We start from the raw sequence: 15,428 nt of genomic DNA, 5'->3' as shown, positions 1-15,428 counted from the left end.
TATTTCTCACCACACGTCTGATTTTTTTGTTATTCAAAAAATATATAATTTTTCCATTATCATTTTAATTGCACTAGTTGATCATCTAAAATTGTTATGTGAAATTTTGGACACCTAAAATATAGCAACTTATGAAAGAGCCTCTAGGCTGGTTAGATGATATGAGCAGTACTTCTTAGGCTTGAGTGTAACTTTATGTAAGAGCAAATTTTAGATACAAGGTTGATTGAGTTTAAAAGCAAATTATAGGTTTTAAAACTCTATCGTCTCCTTAGATTTGAGTTTAACTCTCATACTAGAAGGTTTTTAAATTCGATCAAAGTTTAAAAGGTTGACTTCAATCAACTCTCGGAATCTATTTATTCAAGGAATCTACTTATTCAAAGAGTGATAGAAAATGTATATACTATGCATTCGATGTTTGGTAAAACGATTGGGTGTTTCTAGGAATACCAATGATCCATCCATGTCGCTACTAGATTATTTTTGGTAGAGCTTTTTATTTGCAAGAGAATTAATTATTGCAAGAAATCAAGAGCAACTAGAATATACACATGGATCATTACCGGAATCCGGCTCTTTGCCGAGTGCTTTTTGTCGGGCACTCGGCAAACTCCTGCTCTCGGTAACGGCCGCATTTGCCGAGAGCAGGACTCTCGGCACATAAATACACTCGACAAAGAAATCTTTGTCGAGTGCTAAACACTCGGCGAATGGCGGCGCTCGGCAAAGGGCCGTCAGCAGTCGTCTATAGCTGACGACCATTATCTTTGCCGAGCGCCAAGCTTTGGCACTCAGCAAATAAGTTTCTTTGCCGAGTGTCTTACGTCTGACACTCGGCAGAACATGCTTTACCGAGTGCCATGCTTGGGCACTCGACAAAGTATTTTTTATTTTTTTCTTTTCTCAACCAAACTTTTTGTGGTATGTTCCTACACTGTATAGACCTACATGTATCATTTTGTCATAATTATAAAAGTGTTTTCTATAACTATTAGATTTAGTTCGTTTAATTGAATTTCATTCTCAAATTCATATTTGAACTGCAAGTCACTCGAAACATGGAAAATTGTGCATACAAAAATTATATCCATGTTATATAACACAAGTTACGACTGATTTCAGGAACATACTGGAATCTTCGAGCACCATACTCACGAAATATGACTGTGAACTTGCCAGCAAGTTGTTTAAAAAATGTATAAAACACAAATAAAGTCAGAAAATCATGAAACTTGTCCACATGTCATGATATCATATGTAGAGGTTGTGATAAAATTTTGAAATGTTTCGAGAAAGTTGTGACGCACTATGTGTAGAAACCTAAGTGACCTACACATGAAATCATAGAGTTTTATTGTAGACCAGCGAGGTTTCTACACATACTGCCTCACAACTTTCTCAAAACATTTTCAAATTTTTATCACAACCTCTACATATGATATCATGACATGTGGACAAGTTTCAGGATTTTCTGACTTTGTTTGTGTTTTATACATTTTTTAAACAACTTGATGGCAAGTTTACGGTCATGTTTCGTGAGCATGATGCTCGAACATTCTGATATGCTCCTGAAATCGGTTGTAACTTGTGTTACCTAACATGGATATTATTTTTTCATGCACAGTTTTCCGTGTTTCGAGCGACTTGTAGTTCAAATCTGAATTATCCTAAAAAATTCAATTAAACGAACAAAATCTAATAGTTATAGCAAACACTTTTAGAATTATGTAAAAATAGAACATGTAGGTCTACATAATGTAGGAACATACCACAAAAAGATTGATTGGGAAAAGAAAAAATATATATACTTTACCGAGTGTCCTAGGAGGACACTCGGCAAAGAAGTCTTTGTCAAGTGCCTACGGAGGAACACTCGGCAAAGCTAAGTTTAACAAATAAATGAATCTTTGCTGAGTGTCAGCCAGAGGACACTTCGGAAAGAAGGCTTTGCCGAGTGCCGGATCGTGGGCACTCGGCAAAGTATATTTTAAAATTTTTAAAAAAATCTTTATCGAGTGTTAGATCGTGGGCACTCGGCAAAGAACACGTACATAGCACGTTGCATCGTCCTTTTTCTTTCTAACTCTCTCACTCTCCTCTGAGCCCCACGCCGCCGCGCCCTCGGCCGCCGCCACCTCCACCGCCGCCCCACGCTGCCACTCCCTCGGTCGCCAAGTCCGCCGCCACCTCACGCTGTCAATCCACACCGCCGCCTCATCGTTGTCTTCAACCTCGGATCACACGGTGAGAAACTCCACACGAGTATCTATATTTTTTGTGGATGAATTAATGACTTGTTGTATATGTAGTTGATTTATATGTGGATTTGTAGTGCATAGATTGAAGTATATGTGGTTTAGGGTTTAGGGTATATGTGGTTGGTCGCATGTTTTGGAAACCACCCCGTGCATTACATGTTTATATTAAACTATACTCGGTTTAGGGTTTATATGAAATGATATGGTTTGATATTGAGTCAAATTTATATATGTTAGTTAGCTAGCTAGAGGCATCTCATTATAATATAAATGTAGTTTTGCATGTGGCTATGTAGTTATGTAGTGTTGTTGTGCTATCTCTCATGGATTGAATATATATAGATGTGATTGTCGGCCATCGTACCATTGAAATATGCGTGGATGTCAGCCATCGTGTTGATACTTTTATTTGCAGGTTTTAGAAACCTCCCCGTGCAGGGGAGGTGCTGTCAAAATTTTCTATTGATAGGCTTCGGTTATATATGCTAGAGGATGGAGGACCGTGAGTAGATGTACATGGGTCATGTAGGAAGGAATGATGTCACCCCTGAGTGGATTAGAAAGACCGATGATTTTGTGGAACGGGCATATGGCGAAGCTGCTAAAGGAGCGAGTCTAGTCCCATGCCCGTACAACAAATGTGCCAAACAGAAAAGAAAATCAAAGAAGTCCATGGTATAACATATTTGGAAGTATGGATTTACGCTGGGCTATACTAGGTGGATCTTTTATGGTGAAGCGCATCGTACGAGAGAGGAGGTGCTGAGACAACGCGTCGAGCTTTATGATGCCGATGTAGGGGTAGTGGATATGTTGAACGACTATCATGAGGCACAGTACGCCGGAGGATGTACGAATGATGAGCCAGAGCCGACTGCAAAGGCGTTCTACGACATATTTGACGCGACACAGAAGCCCCTTCACAACCACACAAAGGTTTCTCAACTGGATGCCATTGGGCGTGTGCCCGATAAAAAGTACTCGGCAAAGAAGCCGTTGTCGATGTACTGTTCGCCGAGATCTCTTTGCCGAGTGTCACACTTGGCAAAGACTTTGTCGAGTGTTTTTCAGTCACTCGGCAAAGTGTTCGATTCCGGTAGTGGATGTACATACTATATACTCAATGTTTTGGTAAATTTATTGGATGTTCATAGGAATACTAAGAATCTATTCATGTCGCTGCTTAGAGTCTGTTTGGTAAAGCTCTCCCTACTCTATATTCTCTGTAGAGGAGGCTGTAGAGGAGGCTGATTATATAGGAAGCTGATTCTTTAAGAGAAATGATCCTCTCACTGTAATATGTTTTTTTGTACATTTCTCTAGGATAAACTCTATGATAAGCTACTTTTTCCGGCTTCTGGTCTTCATTTCTAGAGAATCACTTCATAGAACTAGCATAATCACTTGCTAAGAAAAAACCATTTGATAGAGCTCCCTCTAAATTCAACCTAGCTAGAAGCTACTCTAGGAGCAATGACAAATAGGCCATTATTGTGCACAACAAATGTGCTACCATTCATTCTATCCCAGCAAAAGTTTCATTAGATAACATAATGGTTTTCAAATATAGTTTTGATTATTATTTTTATAATACATTAAAAAAATATAGCATAGATTTACTATTATATATAAACTTATACAAATATATTATGAAGTACCTTTTATTAAGACAAATTTACTAGTGTCAACTTTAAATATTGAAACTCAATACAAAAAAGTAAATTTATAATCAAAATTCTGAATAGCTCGAGTGTTTGACCTATGGGTGGTAAGGCAGCTCTATACATTATTATATTAAAAATACATTCTCATGTAGATCGAGAAAACCCTCGAATCTCTATCCTCATTATAGATGTCCAACGTGTCGTGCCGGGCCGAGTTGGCCCGCGGGCTGGCTGACGCGGTCCAGGCCCAGCACGATTATTTTTACACGGGGCCGTGCCGGGTCGGGCCCGGACCCGTAAACAAAAAAACACTCCAAAATTCAGAATTTAAAGGTAATATTTAAATTTATTTTAGATTCAATTAATTATATTTATAATTTTAGATACATACTTAGATAAAGAATTTCAGATACACATATAAACACATATCACAATTCAGAATGCTCTCGTATAATAACAGAATCATCAATATTATAGCTAAAAATAGACTGGCCGTTACAAAATTAGTCCCTCAAACGAGCTGTTAGTGTGCCTACCTTTTAACCGTGCCGGGCCCGTGCATGCACCGCAGGCCATACGGTCGGCCCAAGCCTGGCACGACTATCGGGTCGGGCCAGCCCGGGCACGCTTCTAGTCGGACCGGGTCGTGCTGGGCCACGACCGTGCCGGGTCACGGGCCCACTGTCGGGCCGACCCATTTGGACATGTATAATCCCCATGACTGAAATTTGCTTTCACGGGAAGTCGAACTCCGAGCACGAGGAGTTCTACTTAGATCAACTAACCAACTCAGCTAGATGTACTTTCGCAAAATTTTTGAAAAGCTGATTAGCTAAACACAACAAATTGTCATTATTTGTGAGTAATGAAGGACTAAACTTCTGATCTTGGTCCGACCAACATACATCATATGGCACGTGTGTACTACGACCAATAACTGCTAGTTAGCTAGAAATAGGTATACATTTTCCTCACCGTACCATGAGTTCTGAAGTTGCATCGTTCTTGCCAAGCTGCTCGTCTTTTGCCTTCCCATATCGGTCTATCACAGCTTTCATGCTAGAATAAAAAGTGGAACGAAACAGTATCGTTAGTGCGTTAATTTGTATCTGAACTTGTAGGCAATGTATGATCAGCTCTTCCGGCCGGTTTATAATCGTGAATACTCAATAATGATATGTGTATATATAACCTGTTTTGATTTTACACATCTTAGTTTTCGAGCAAACTCACTAGGATATATAACTCTTCCCTGTTAAGATGAACATGGAGTGGAAATATTGGTCTCTCGATCTAGTCTTAATTGTGTAAAGAATAATTGTGTAAACAAAACAAAAACTAATTAAGGAACTCAAGATCCGTCCTTGTTAACTGAACTTAATTAGTTGAATAAATAAAGGATCATGTACACACTAATATTTTTTGGCGAAAAAATAGTAGGCCCCTCAGATATTTGTTTAATCTGCTCATACATCTAGCTACTAGAGATAGCAAGTTAATTAATTATACGCAAAGCAAATTACAGATCTGTTAAAGTTGAACCAAGTCTGATCATCGGTAAGAAATTACATACAGATATATGTCTAGCTAGCTAGGGAGAGTCACGACGTAGATGAATCGTACTTGGTGTTGGAGAAATCGTAGAGCCTGCCGGTGCTGGAGAAGATGATGAGGCCAACCTCCGCGTCGCAGAGGATAGAGAGCTCCTTCGCCTTCTTCAGCAGCCCGCTCCGCCTCTTGGAGAAGGTCACCTGCCTGCTCGTGGAGTTGTCTATCCTCCTTATCACTATCTTCCCCCTCCCCATCCCTCCTTCTATCTCTCAGATCTAGTCTAGGCCGGACCGGATGGGAAGGAAGGATCACACGGGAAGACGAAGAGCTCGCCGGCGGCCGGGGGGACGAGCGATGACTGGTCTGATGGGGGAATTAAAGGCGGAAGCTATAGCCTAGCTACTAGAGGCCGGTTCCATTCCTAGCCACCTTCCAAAGAGCGGAACGGGAAGTGCCGATGATTAGGTTTTATTATGCACGCACGAAGTTGAGATGCAAGTAGCGCAACTAGTAGTCCTTCTCTATACATATTATAGCTTCTCACGGAGGCTACCTGCCTAGTATTAATTAGCATTAGTGTTATTTCTATTACTGATGTGATGTAGTAGATAAACTAATCGTACGTAGTGTGTTATATTCTGTTGGTAGCATAAATGGAAAACATCCAAGTGATTGACGTGGCCATGTGTATGTTTAGAGAAATTTTACTGTGCTTGAGAGTTTTTGTAGCCGTCCATCGATCTATTAGATCCGGTGGTTAGAAGAAATTGCTGGCTGAGACGGCGAGGAACTAACTCATGTTCGCCGGAAAGGAATAGCAGCAGGAGGTTTCCAAAACTAACTGGATTATTGCAAGGCCGCTGATCCCTGTGTCCAGCCGGGCGGTGTCAATTTCAACATATATAGATGACAAAAGAAATCGATTTCAACATATAGATGACAAAGAGGACGTACGTACATGAAAGTAGACATAATAAAGGATCTAGCCTTTCTCTCTACAAGTACTGGCACCTAAAGCCATGGTGTCCTTTGGCAGCTCCAGACGGCCGGCCTTAATTCTGAAAAAAAATATTCTCGCTGTTCTGAAATAGCTGAGCCAATTGTTTTTAACTTTATAACCAAATACATACTTACAGTAATGATTATTACCAGCAGATAGATCTTTAAACATATTTTTAAATAAACTTATTTAGAGCTACAAATGTTAGTAATATTTTTTTTATGAATTTAATTAAATTTAAAAAGGCATTGGCAACTATTTTGAAACGGATGTAGTATAGTACTATATATAGTATAGTATATGGGGATGTCGACATCCTATCAACCAGCTTACCTCGTACAATTACAATGCCGCCTGCTTTCATGTCTCTGAAAGGTCGTCCTTGTTAATTTGTATGTTTATAATAGTGGTACTATTATAGTATTCTGACACCATTGGTGGCATCTAGCTAGGCTCTTTTCTTCCCCGTCTAGGTGAGAGGGGAACACAATAATAAATCAAATGATATACCAAGAAAAGTACGCCATCATCTCAATAACCTAGTCCAATATTCTCTCTTAGAGCATTTCCATTTCCAACAGTCTTTATAAAACTCACTCTCTTTAAATCATCATTTGAAAGAATTCACTTTATATATGTCTTTGCTCTTCAACAGTTTTTTCTATATCTTGTTGTCGGTCTTTATCTTTTATCTAGCAAGAAACCATAATAGATGATGATGTCTATATTTAGATATCTAAATAAAAAAGGTGTCGAAGTGCAATTTGTATCAGAAAATCATTTCTATAGAAACGAATTGCTAGAAACAGATTTTTTTTTTTGATAAAAAATGCACTCCATCACCCAACGATCTATCTGGTTTATTATTTTTTTATTGTTCGTACAACCATGATCCCTTAGTGCATCTCAAGCATTTTTCTGTGTATTTCCTTTACCGTTAAAATGACATGTCCCTCCCTTACATAGGCCTGGGGGAAAAAAGGAATCATATTCTGTCCGTTGCGACGAACTGCAACCATTCTAGAATAGCACGTTATATATATCAACAAAAAAAAAAACTCGGTAGAATAAACGGAGAATATGTTGGGAATAACACCCACGTAGCAGTACAGCTAGTACTATTTTTCATGCAAGAAGTGATGTGTGGGCCTTCAGCAACTAACGTATCTTATTTTCCGAATAACATTTTTTTGTGTGTGTGCTCGAAATCAATGCCGATCGAACTAGCGTGCACAGTGTTTTACGGCTAAGCAAGTAAGCATGAGAGCTACTGAGCATGAAATCTACTGCTCCTCGTCCTGTCTTTTCTATACCACTGTATAACTTATCGGTTTAAATTTTACAAAACACACGCAACAAATTACCATCACACTCAAAACATCCACTAAATCTATCAAATAAATTACACCCAGACTTAACACACCATCAAAACCAACATTTTAGATTGTTAGATAATCCTCTTTCTCCTACTCAATCCAATGGATAAAATTTAGGAAAGCTGATTTCAGTCCACAATTTTGTGCTCCAATATCTACATTCAAATGGGGTATAAAGTTTTTTTTTATCTAAACATAAAACTATTATTAAAAAGGATTTGTTTTCAAAAATGGTGACATACCTCCCATATATACTTTGGAAATACTCTCTAGCGGACTATAATTATTCGAGAACTGAGGTAGTAGTTTGTATTCAAACAAGTCCTTTAGTATCTGTCAGCGATGACCACTAATGCCGGTAGAAACAAGTACTCTTCATCGACGGGCCGGGAGCGTGCATGTTTGCACCATGCATGATGAGTTGGTGACCACGCACGGCACAGTACTATAGTAGGAGAGAGGAGAGAGAGAGAGAGAGGAAGGGAGGAGATCGCTTGGAGAGATAGATTGTCCTCGTGGTAGACTGGTGGTGGTCCGGAGCTGCGCCTGGTTGGTCGCGCAAACCACGTGGTACGATGGTCCATGCATGCATGGGGCCTCGCCAAACGGACCAATGGAGCTGCGGTTTCGTTCTCGATGATCGCGCCAATCGATCATGCACGGATCAGCAAAAGGGGATGCTAGCGACCGTCCTTCCAAGTTCCGAGGTTCCCTTTGGGGCTGGAACGCGTGTACTAGTAGTACTGTATTTTCGTGCACCAAGGTGGCCGGATAAGTGCCACCGTATGATGAGACAACACCTGTCGAGAAAGGCGTTGGGATGCACAGCGAGCCAACCGCCAGCAAGATGCATAGGAGTGCAACTGCGTGGAGGCTATATATTTTATTCTCTTTTGTTATAACATATTCTGGCTGACTGGATTATTCCATCTGAATACATTCGCCACTTCAAAAGCAAAAGCAGAGTCTCTCCTTGTTGCTGAGAACAAAAACATAGTATTCATAAGCTAAAATATTCGGCGATCCAAAGAGAGATCGAGTCTCTATAGTCGGTGATCAGGACGTTTACAAAATCTAGTTGGATCGTCAAGCAATTCGATGCTACTAGCACTCTATTCAATTTCTCGATTCTTTATTATTTAGGTACAATTAATCCTCACTCTAATGTTGGGAAATGATCTTTATCAAATATATTAGTATATCGAGTCGTGAGCATATCACCACTTTAGGGCTCTAAATATTAGATTATGAATAGAGATTTATAATCGACATGTACCCCAACTTGTGATGGGTCCCATAGATGTATGCTAGGGTGGTGATATCAGTATGGATACATCACAATCGAATTTAAGCAGATGGAAAACCACTGGTTGTTGACCATGTGTTAATTAGTGGGTCGAAACAGAGTGACAAATAGATGGTCTATAATTGATTAAGGTTGTAGTGTGCAAAAGTGTGTGTCCCCAACAGCTGGTTAGGAGTCTAAGTGACCTAGCAATAGGATTTGTTCCTTTAATTAATGACTTGGTGAGTCCATTCTATGTGTTCACATGGGGCATAGAGAGCTCTATATTTATGTTCAGAGCAAGACAATAGTCATTGAAGGCCTTGTAGGTAAACACTTTGGCGACCATTTTGATTCTAGGAACCTCGCATGCAAATGGATAATCTAGGCAATTTTTTTTTGCAAATTATGGTTTCGTGTGGACAATATGCACACATGCTCCACTTAGAAACATTTATAAGAACAATTAAATATACGAAGGGCCCTGACAGAGGGTGAATTGGATCACATATGTCACCCTGAAGTAATTACAGTAAACTCGGGGACTCTGTCTTAATTTTTAGGAAAGATGGCTTAGTTATCAATTGTCATGTATTATACGAGATGCATATAAAGTCTTTAGAAATTTATGTGGTTTTCATGCCATGGCTAGAAATTTATGTGGTTTTCATGCCATGGCTAGCAGAGCTAAGTATGATGCTCTATATCACCCTTAATCTAGGGTGTCCTAGAGTCTTTCATGACATACCCAAAAAAGATTCAAGATTCCTAAATATAGTAGACATCACAACAAATTTAAGGGGTGGTTTAATTCTAGACTAGTACAACCGAAAGGAAGTTCCTGGAGTGTTCTCTACCGCTTCCGTCTGATATAGTGATATGGAGGTATTCAATATCTTCCTCACACATAGTTGTAACATGATAGCCACTATGACAGATATCTTTGAATGTGAGGAGAGTACGAGTTGCTCTTAGATACAATAGCACTTCTTCAATGAAGATTCTAGTATCATTAGGGAGGATGACAATGACTTGACCGGAGCCTACAATGCAGCCAATATTGCCTCTGATTGTAGTAGTATTCTCGGAGTATCTTAAAGTATTTTGTCTCTCTATGTATTGAATTTGTGGTTGCGCTATTGATCAGACATGATTCATCGTCTGTCTCCATCACGGAAAGTGGAAGTATTATTCTAAATAGTTATATTAATTTAATTTATCATTTACGATGATAACATATAGTAGAACAAACATAATAAATTTGTTCTAAAGATGCATCGATGCATGATGGGCTCATCCAGCAGACGCACCGAGGCATGAAGTGTCTTAGGGTGCGAGGGATCCTGGGAGCTTATATTGTTACTAGGTGAGTGCCCGTGCGTTGCAACGGAAACATATAATACCACGATAACTTATATACAAACGTGTGTTATACTTCATTTATGATCCTAGTTATACATAAATTTTATTATTTTAATCTAGCTATTTCACCACTATATTACAACCTCATACACCGTGCGTGTTTTAGTATAGAATATAAAACATACTTTGTGTATTCTATTGGTTATATAGGTGTTAATGTGAGTTTGGAACCAACAAGCATGATTTAAATTCACATATTCAAATCCATATTTAGGTGAACCTACTTTATAGTAGCAGAGACTTATTGTCTGTAAGTAGTTTTTTATTGAAAAGAACTTATTATTTGTTGGTATTAGGGAAAAACCCAAAGCTCTTTACGGGTGAGTACGAGTAGAATCCCACGACGATAATGATAGTAACTTTTTGTGAATCAACAACACCACTTTGATGATTTAGGGTATACAATATCTTGCAAGTAGCCAGGGAATCACTACAATGTCCAAATCAAAGATTGCTAGATAAGACAGTGTCCTTACACCTAAGAATCAGCTTCTTCAAATAAAATCATGTAAGACTTACTACTTATTAAGAAAATATTTTATCGGCCTATAAATTGGCTCCAGCTCTTCTTCAGATTGGTGATTATAGATGTACAGGAAGCTCAAAGTCCAACCCGAAGCACGTTTTTTTGGCCCGGTACCAGTTCGGTCCGGCCCGCTTTTATACAGGCCCAAGCCAGCATGACACAAATAAGCGAGCCACACCCAAATAGAAAACCAAGCCCAGTAGGCTAGCCCGGCCCTAGCTCTAAGCCCGTCAAGCCCCCTTTTTGCTTAGCACGATTTTCGACCCATTTTTACTGTGCTTACCAGGTCGGGCCAGCCCATTTAGACCCACAGCGGGCCGGACTCGGTCAAGGAAATGAGCCCACGGGCTTGAAAGGCCTGGCCCGATTTTCTTAACGTGCCTGGCGGGCCGGGCTTCATCGGATTTGAGCCAGGCCGGACGGCCCATTTGGCCATCTCTATTGGTGATACTACACCACTATTCGGTGTTAAGCTTAGGCCATAGGCTATCATTTCGCCTGTTGACAAAAAATCAACCAACTGTGCATCAGTAATATAACACATATGGACAAATTACAAAATATTTTTTAAGGTCTCACTCACATGTCAACTGCATTAGTAATATAACACATATGCACATACTCCAGATCCAGTATATCCCTCACCTAAGAAATAACAGAATATTTAGTAGCCTTAATTCAATTCGTAAGTTGTAAGTGTATTTAATGAATAGAAAAATAAAGAAAAGAAGCCTAACAAAGCATATTAATTCCTCTCAGGGTGAAGTTTTACAAGAATAGTGATTGAACTGTTCTATCTAATTTTTAAATGAATGCTGAAAACGGCGCCACGATATTAGATAAATGGCACCGATAAAAGTGTTTAGCTAAAAACACATGGGAGGACAATAGTATCCCTTGGTTCTTGGAGGCAAAAAACGCATTCTTTCCATGGATCATTTGCATCAGCGTCACCTTCCATGGAATTCCCTATGCCATATATTTCTTGCAGTTCTGATTTTAATATTCAAGCAACAAAGCATGTATGATAGATTATGGAATAAGAAGCTATAGGGAAGATGAATTCTGAGAATATACGGAAGACAAATTCTGAAGTTTTTCGCTCATCCTGCATAAAAAAATTGAAAATGATATGTTGTTTCATACTTTTAGATGGAACAATTGTATTTTCAACAATGAAAAGGGCGACAGCCCCACCAAGCAACGTGCATGGTGCTTAAATGGATTGAACCTGACTTCCTTCTAGCCCACCAGTATTAGTAATCGCGACGCGGACATATCAGAGCATAAATCGTATCTCAGATGAGTAGATAACAAAGCACCAAGAGGTTATTCTGGCACAAAATAACTACAGTTCAGTGTCCATACATGTGTAGGGCCATGCCTGCGCCATGAAGGCGGCGGCGAACATGCGTGTGCGTGAAGCGCTCGACTGAACCCATGGCGGCCAGCGGCACCCGCCCAGACTTCTATGTTCGGCGGACGAAGAGCTTAAGGAGACGAAAACAAAAACACAATTATAAATATATCTTGCTAAACCTTGGCATAAGCGAGCTTAAGAACAGAGATTGCATCAATCATCTTATCGACAAACGCTTCCTCATCACTTCACAATAGCAACTACAACCATTTGAACAAATTACTTAATAATTACTTCATTTTACTTTGGTACAGATGCAAATTCAGATTAGCTGGAAGTACTGATCTATGAGAACATATGCTACTCTTTCCTTAGTTGCATTTTTTGCTACCATGTGCATCACTTTTTGGAAGTGGTATATGTTTTCAACCAGCATGAGACCATGTCCTACATGATATGCAAGTGTTATTTACTATATAGTCGTGAACTACCATGAACTCACTTTGCGAGCAGGTGTGTGTACAGTGTACCTTCCTCAACTTGTCAATTTATCATACACAGGGGCCATGAAAAGAATGCCCAAGATAAACTCTAACATCAGTTATGATTGGTTACAACAGGATATTTTGTTCAGATATTCACGTCAGCACATAACTAAGCAGATGAAATTAATGTATACAACAATTAGCTATGGAAACATGATTCAGATGCAAAATCGAACACACCTGCAGTTATCGAGTTGCATCCTCATATACACACCTCCAATGCACAGCAACAACCTTAGTACCTGACGTCCAGCACAATCGATGCAGCACGAAGCCACGAATACCAGCATCTTCCCAACCCTGTTAACGCGATGCCGATCATATCATGGCCCGAGAGCATAATAAGAAGCTCCCGAAATGGATGGGTGTGGGCTGGACGATGGCTTAGGGCCTTCCTCTTATGCGTGGGCAGCACCACTGTCAACATCTTGGCGGAGTCCTTGTTGCTCGCCGCCTTCTCCTTGCAGTCGGATGCAAAAATCCAAATCTGGTCAAATGTCAAGATGATTGGAATATAAAGGGGACAACAACCAAATAGATGAAAAGAACAAGTCACTCAATAACAATGTTGTTCAACACCAAACAATATCCGTTACTCCACAGTAAGCAAATTAGTTGACAACACAACCTAGTGAATAAAAAAGACAAGCTCGCGGCTGAACATTATCGTGGGCTTTGGTGCTAGCATGACTACTGAAATAAGTGGTATTAGCTTGGTTAACTTGTTAATCGTTGATCTGCTACAGAGGAGCTATGTAGTATTGTAGTAAATTTTTAATGTCAGTGTATGTTTGATTGTATTCAGATGCTACTAATTGTTTGCTACCTAAGCATGCAATCACTACAATTATGTGTGTGAAGATGCCATTCAGGGTATGGAGGCTTGCTATTCAGGGTATTAGCGTGTGTCTACATGCGTAGCTGGAATATGGAGGCTTGCCATTCAGGGAATATGGAGGCAAAGAGGAGCACGAAGGCGGCGTGGTAGGCGGACAAGCGGTAGATGCCGACGCCGCCCAACGGAGCTCCTCTCGCTCGCACTCCATGCCTGCCTGGGATTCGGTGGTGGAGGTGGCGGGCGGATCGACGGTTGGAGACGATCCGCGAAGTAGACATCGTCGGTGGTGCAGCGGATGGCGGGGCGCCCCAGCTGCTCCCCCTCCACGATGCCGACGCCGCCCAACGGAGCTCCTCTGGCTCGCACTCCATGCCTGCCTGGGATTCGGTGGTGGAGGTGGCGGGCGGATCGACGGTTGGAGACGATCCGCGAAGTAGACGTCGTCGGTGGTGCAGCGGATGGTGGGGCGCCCCAGCTGCTCCCCCTCCACGATGCCGACGCCGCCCAACGGAGCTCCTCTGGCTCGCACTCCATGCCTGCCTGGGATTCGGTGGTGGAGGTGGCGGGCGGATTGACGGTTGGAGACGATTGGATTTGGAGGAGACGGAGAGGGGAAGCGGTGGCATGCGGATTGGGGATTTTCTCGCGCTCTCCTCTGGCTTGTCGCGATTGGGATGAGGCTGGATGACCTGGAGGTGGGGGTGGGGCGGAGGTCGCGGCGGACATGGTGTGGGGCGCCGGTGTGGGGCGCCGAAGACGGGAGGACAAGGGCGCAGAGGTTTCCTTGCGGTGATTCCTTTCTGGATCCTGGTGGAGTCGACGCACATCTTCCGGTCGGGCGCGGGCGAGGCCCCGACCGTGATCTGAGCGGCGCTGGCCAAGGCGTTGGCCTTCTTCTACCCGCAGGCGGGGCGTATCGCGGAGGGGGAGCAGCCGGGGGTCGGGCGCAGGCGAGGCCCCGGCTGTGATCCGGGCGGCGCTGGCCTTCTTCTACCTGCAGGCGGGGAGTATCGCGGAGGGGGAGCATCCGGGGCGAGAGAGCGCGCATATTTGGAGACAGCAGAGAGGAGATGGCGGGCGGGTCTGGCGTCAAGAGAGCGCGCAAATTTGGAGACACCGGAGAGGAGATGGCGGGCGGGTCTGGCGGCGAGAGACCGCGCAGAGAAGAGAGCGGCGACGCGGAGATGGCGGCCAGAGAGCGCGCAGATGGCGGGCGGGAGAGACAGCAGAGAGGAGAGCGGGGTCGGACCTTCCATGGAACTATGCGGACCTTCCATGGTTGGAGATTCCCCTTCCACGATGGCTGCCGAGAGAGCGGGGGCGCGAGAGAGGAGAGCGTGGGCGACGGTAGACGGCAGAACCAAAAATTGTGCACGCCTACGCTAGGGACTTAAGTAGTAGTAGAGAAGTGTCGGTCTCATGGGGCTTATCCTGTCAGGTACCCTGTTGCGCAAGAGGCCTCAGGTGCTTGTAACATTAGGTGTTCTGGATTGTGAGGGACCCAAGGACTTATCCTGTTATGTGCCCCGATGCTTGAGAGACCTTAGAGGCTTATCTCATCAGGGTTCCTAGGCGCGGTCCAGAGGCTTATCTCTATATG

The 15,428-nt window shown here is 42.0% G+C and overlaps 1 protein-coding gene across 1 annotated transcript; it reads right to left on the bottom strand.

Annotated features, from left to right (window-relative positions):
• Nucleotides 1–4,778: 4,778 nt before the first annotated feature.
• On the bottom strand, nt 4,779–5,957 carry LOC103627685 (MADS-box transcription factor 57-like). Its single transcript, NM_001348154.1, is given in 2 exon segments — nt 4,779–4,984; nt 5,549–5,957. Coding segments are annotated over 2 exon segments (270 nt in total). The 5' UTR covers nt 5,731–5,957; the 3' UTR covers nt 4,779–4,896.
• Between the last annotated feature and the right edge of the window lie 9,471 nt (nt 5,958–15,428).

This window comes from Zea mays, chromosome 5 (assembly GCF_902167145.1).
Source record: "Zea mays cultivar B73 chromosome 5, Zm-B73-REFERENCE-NAM-5.0, whole genome shotgun sequence".
Classification (NCBI taxonomy): domain Eukaryota; kingdom Viridiplantae; phylum Streptophyta; class Magnoliopsida; order Poales; family Poaceae; genus Zea; species Zea mays.
This window is presented reverse-complemented; position numbering and strand designations above follow the sequence as displayed.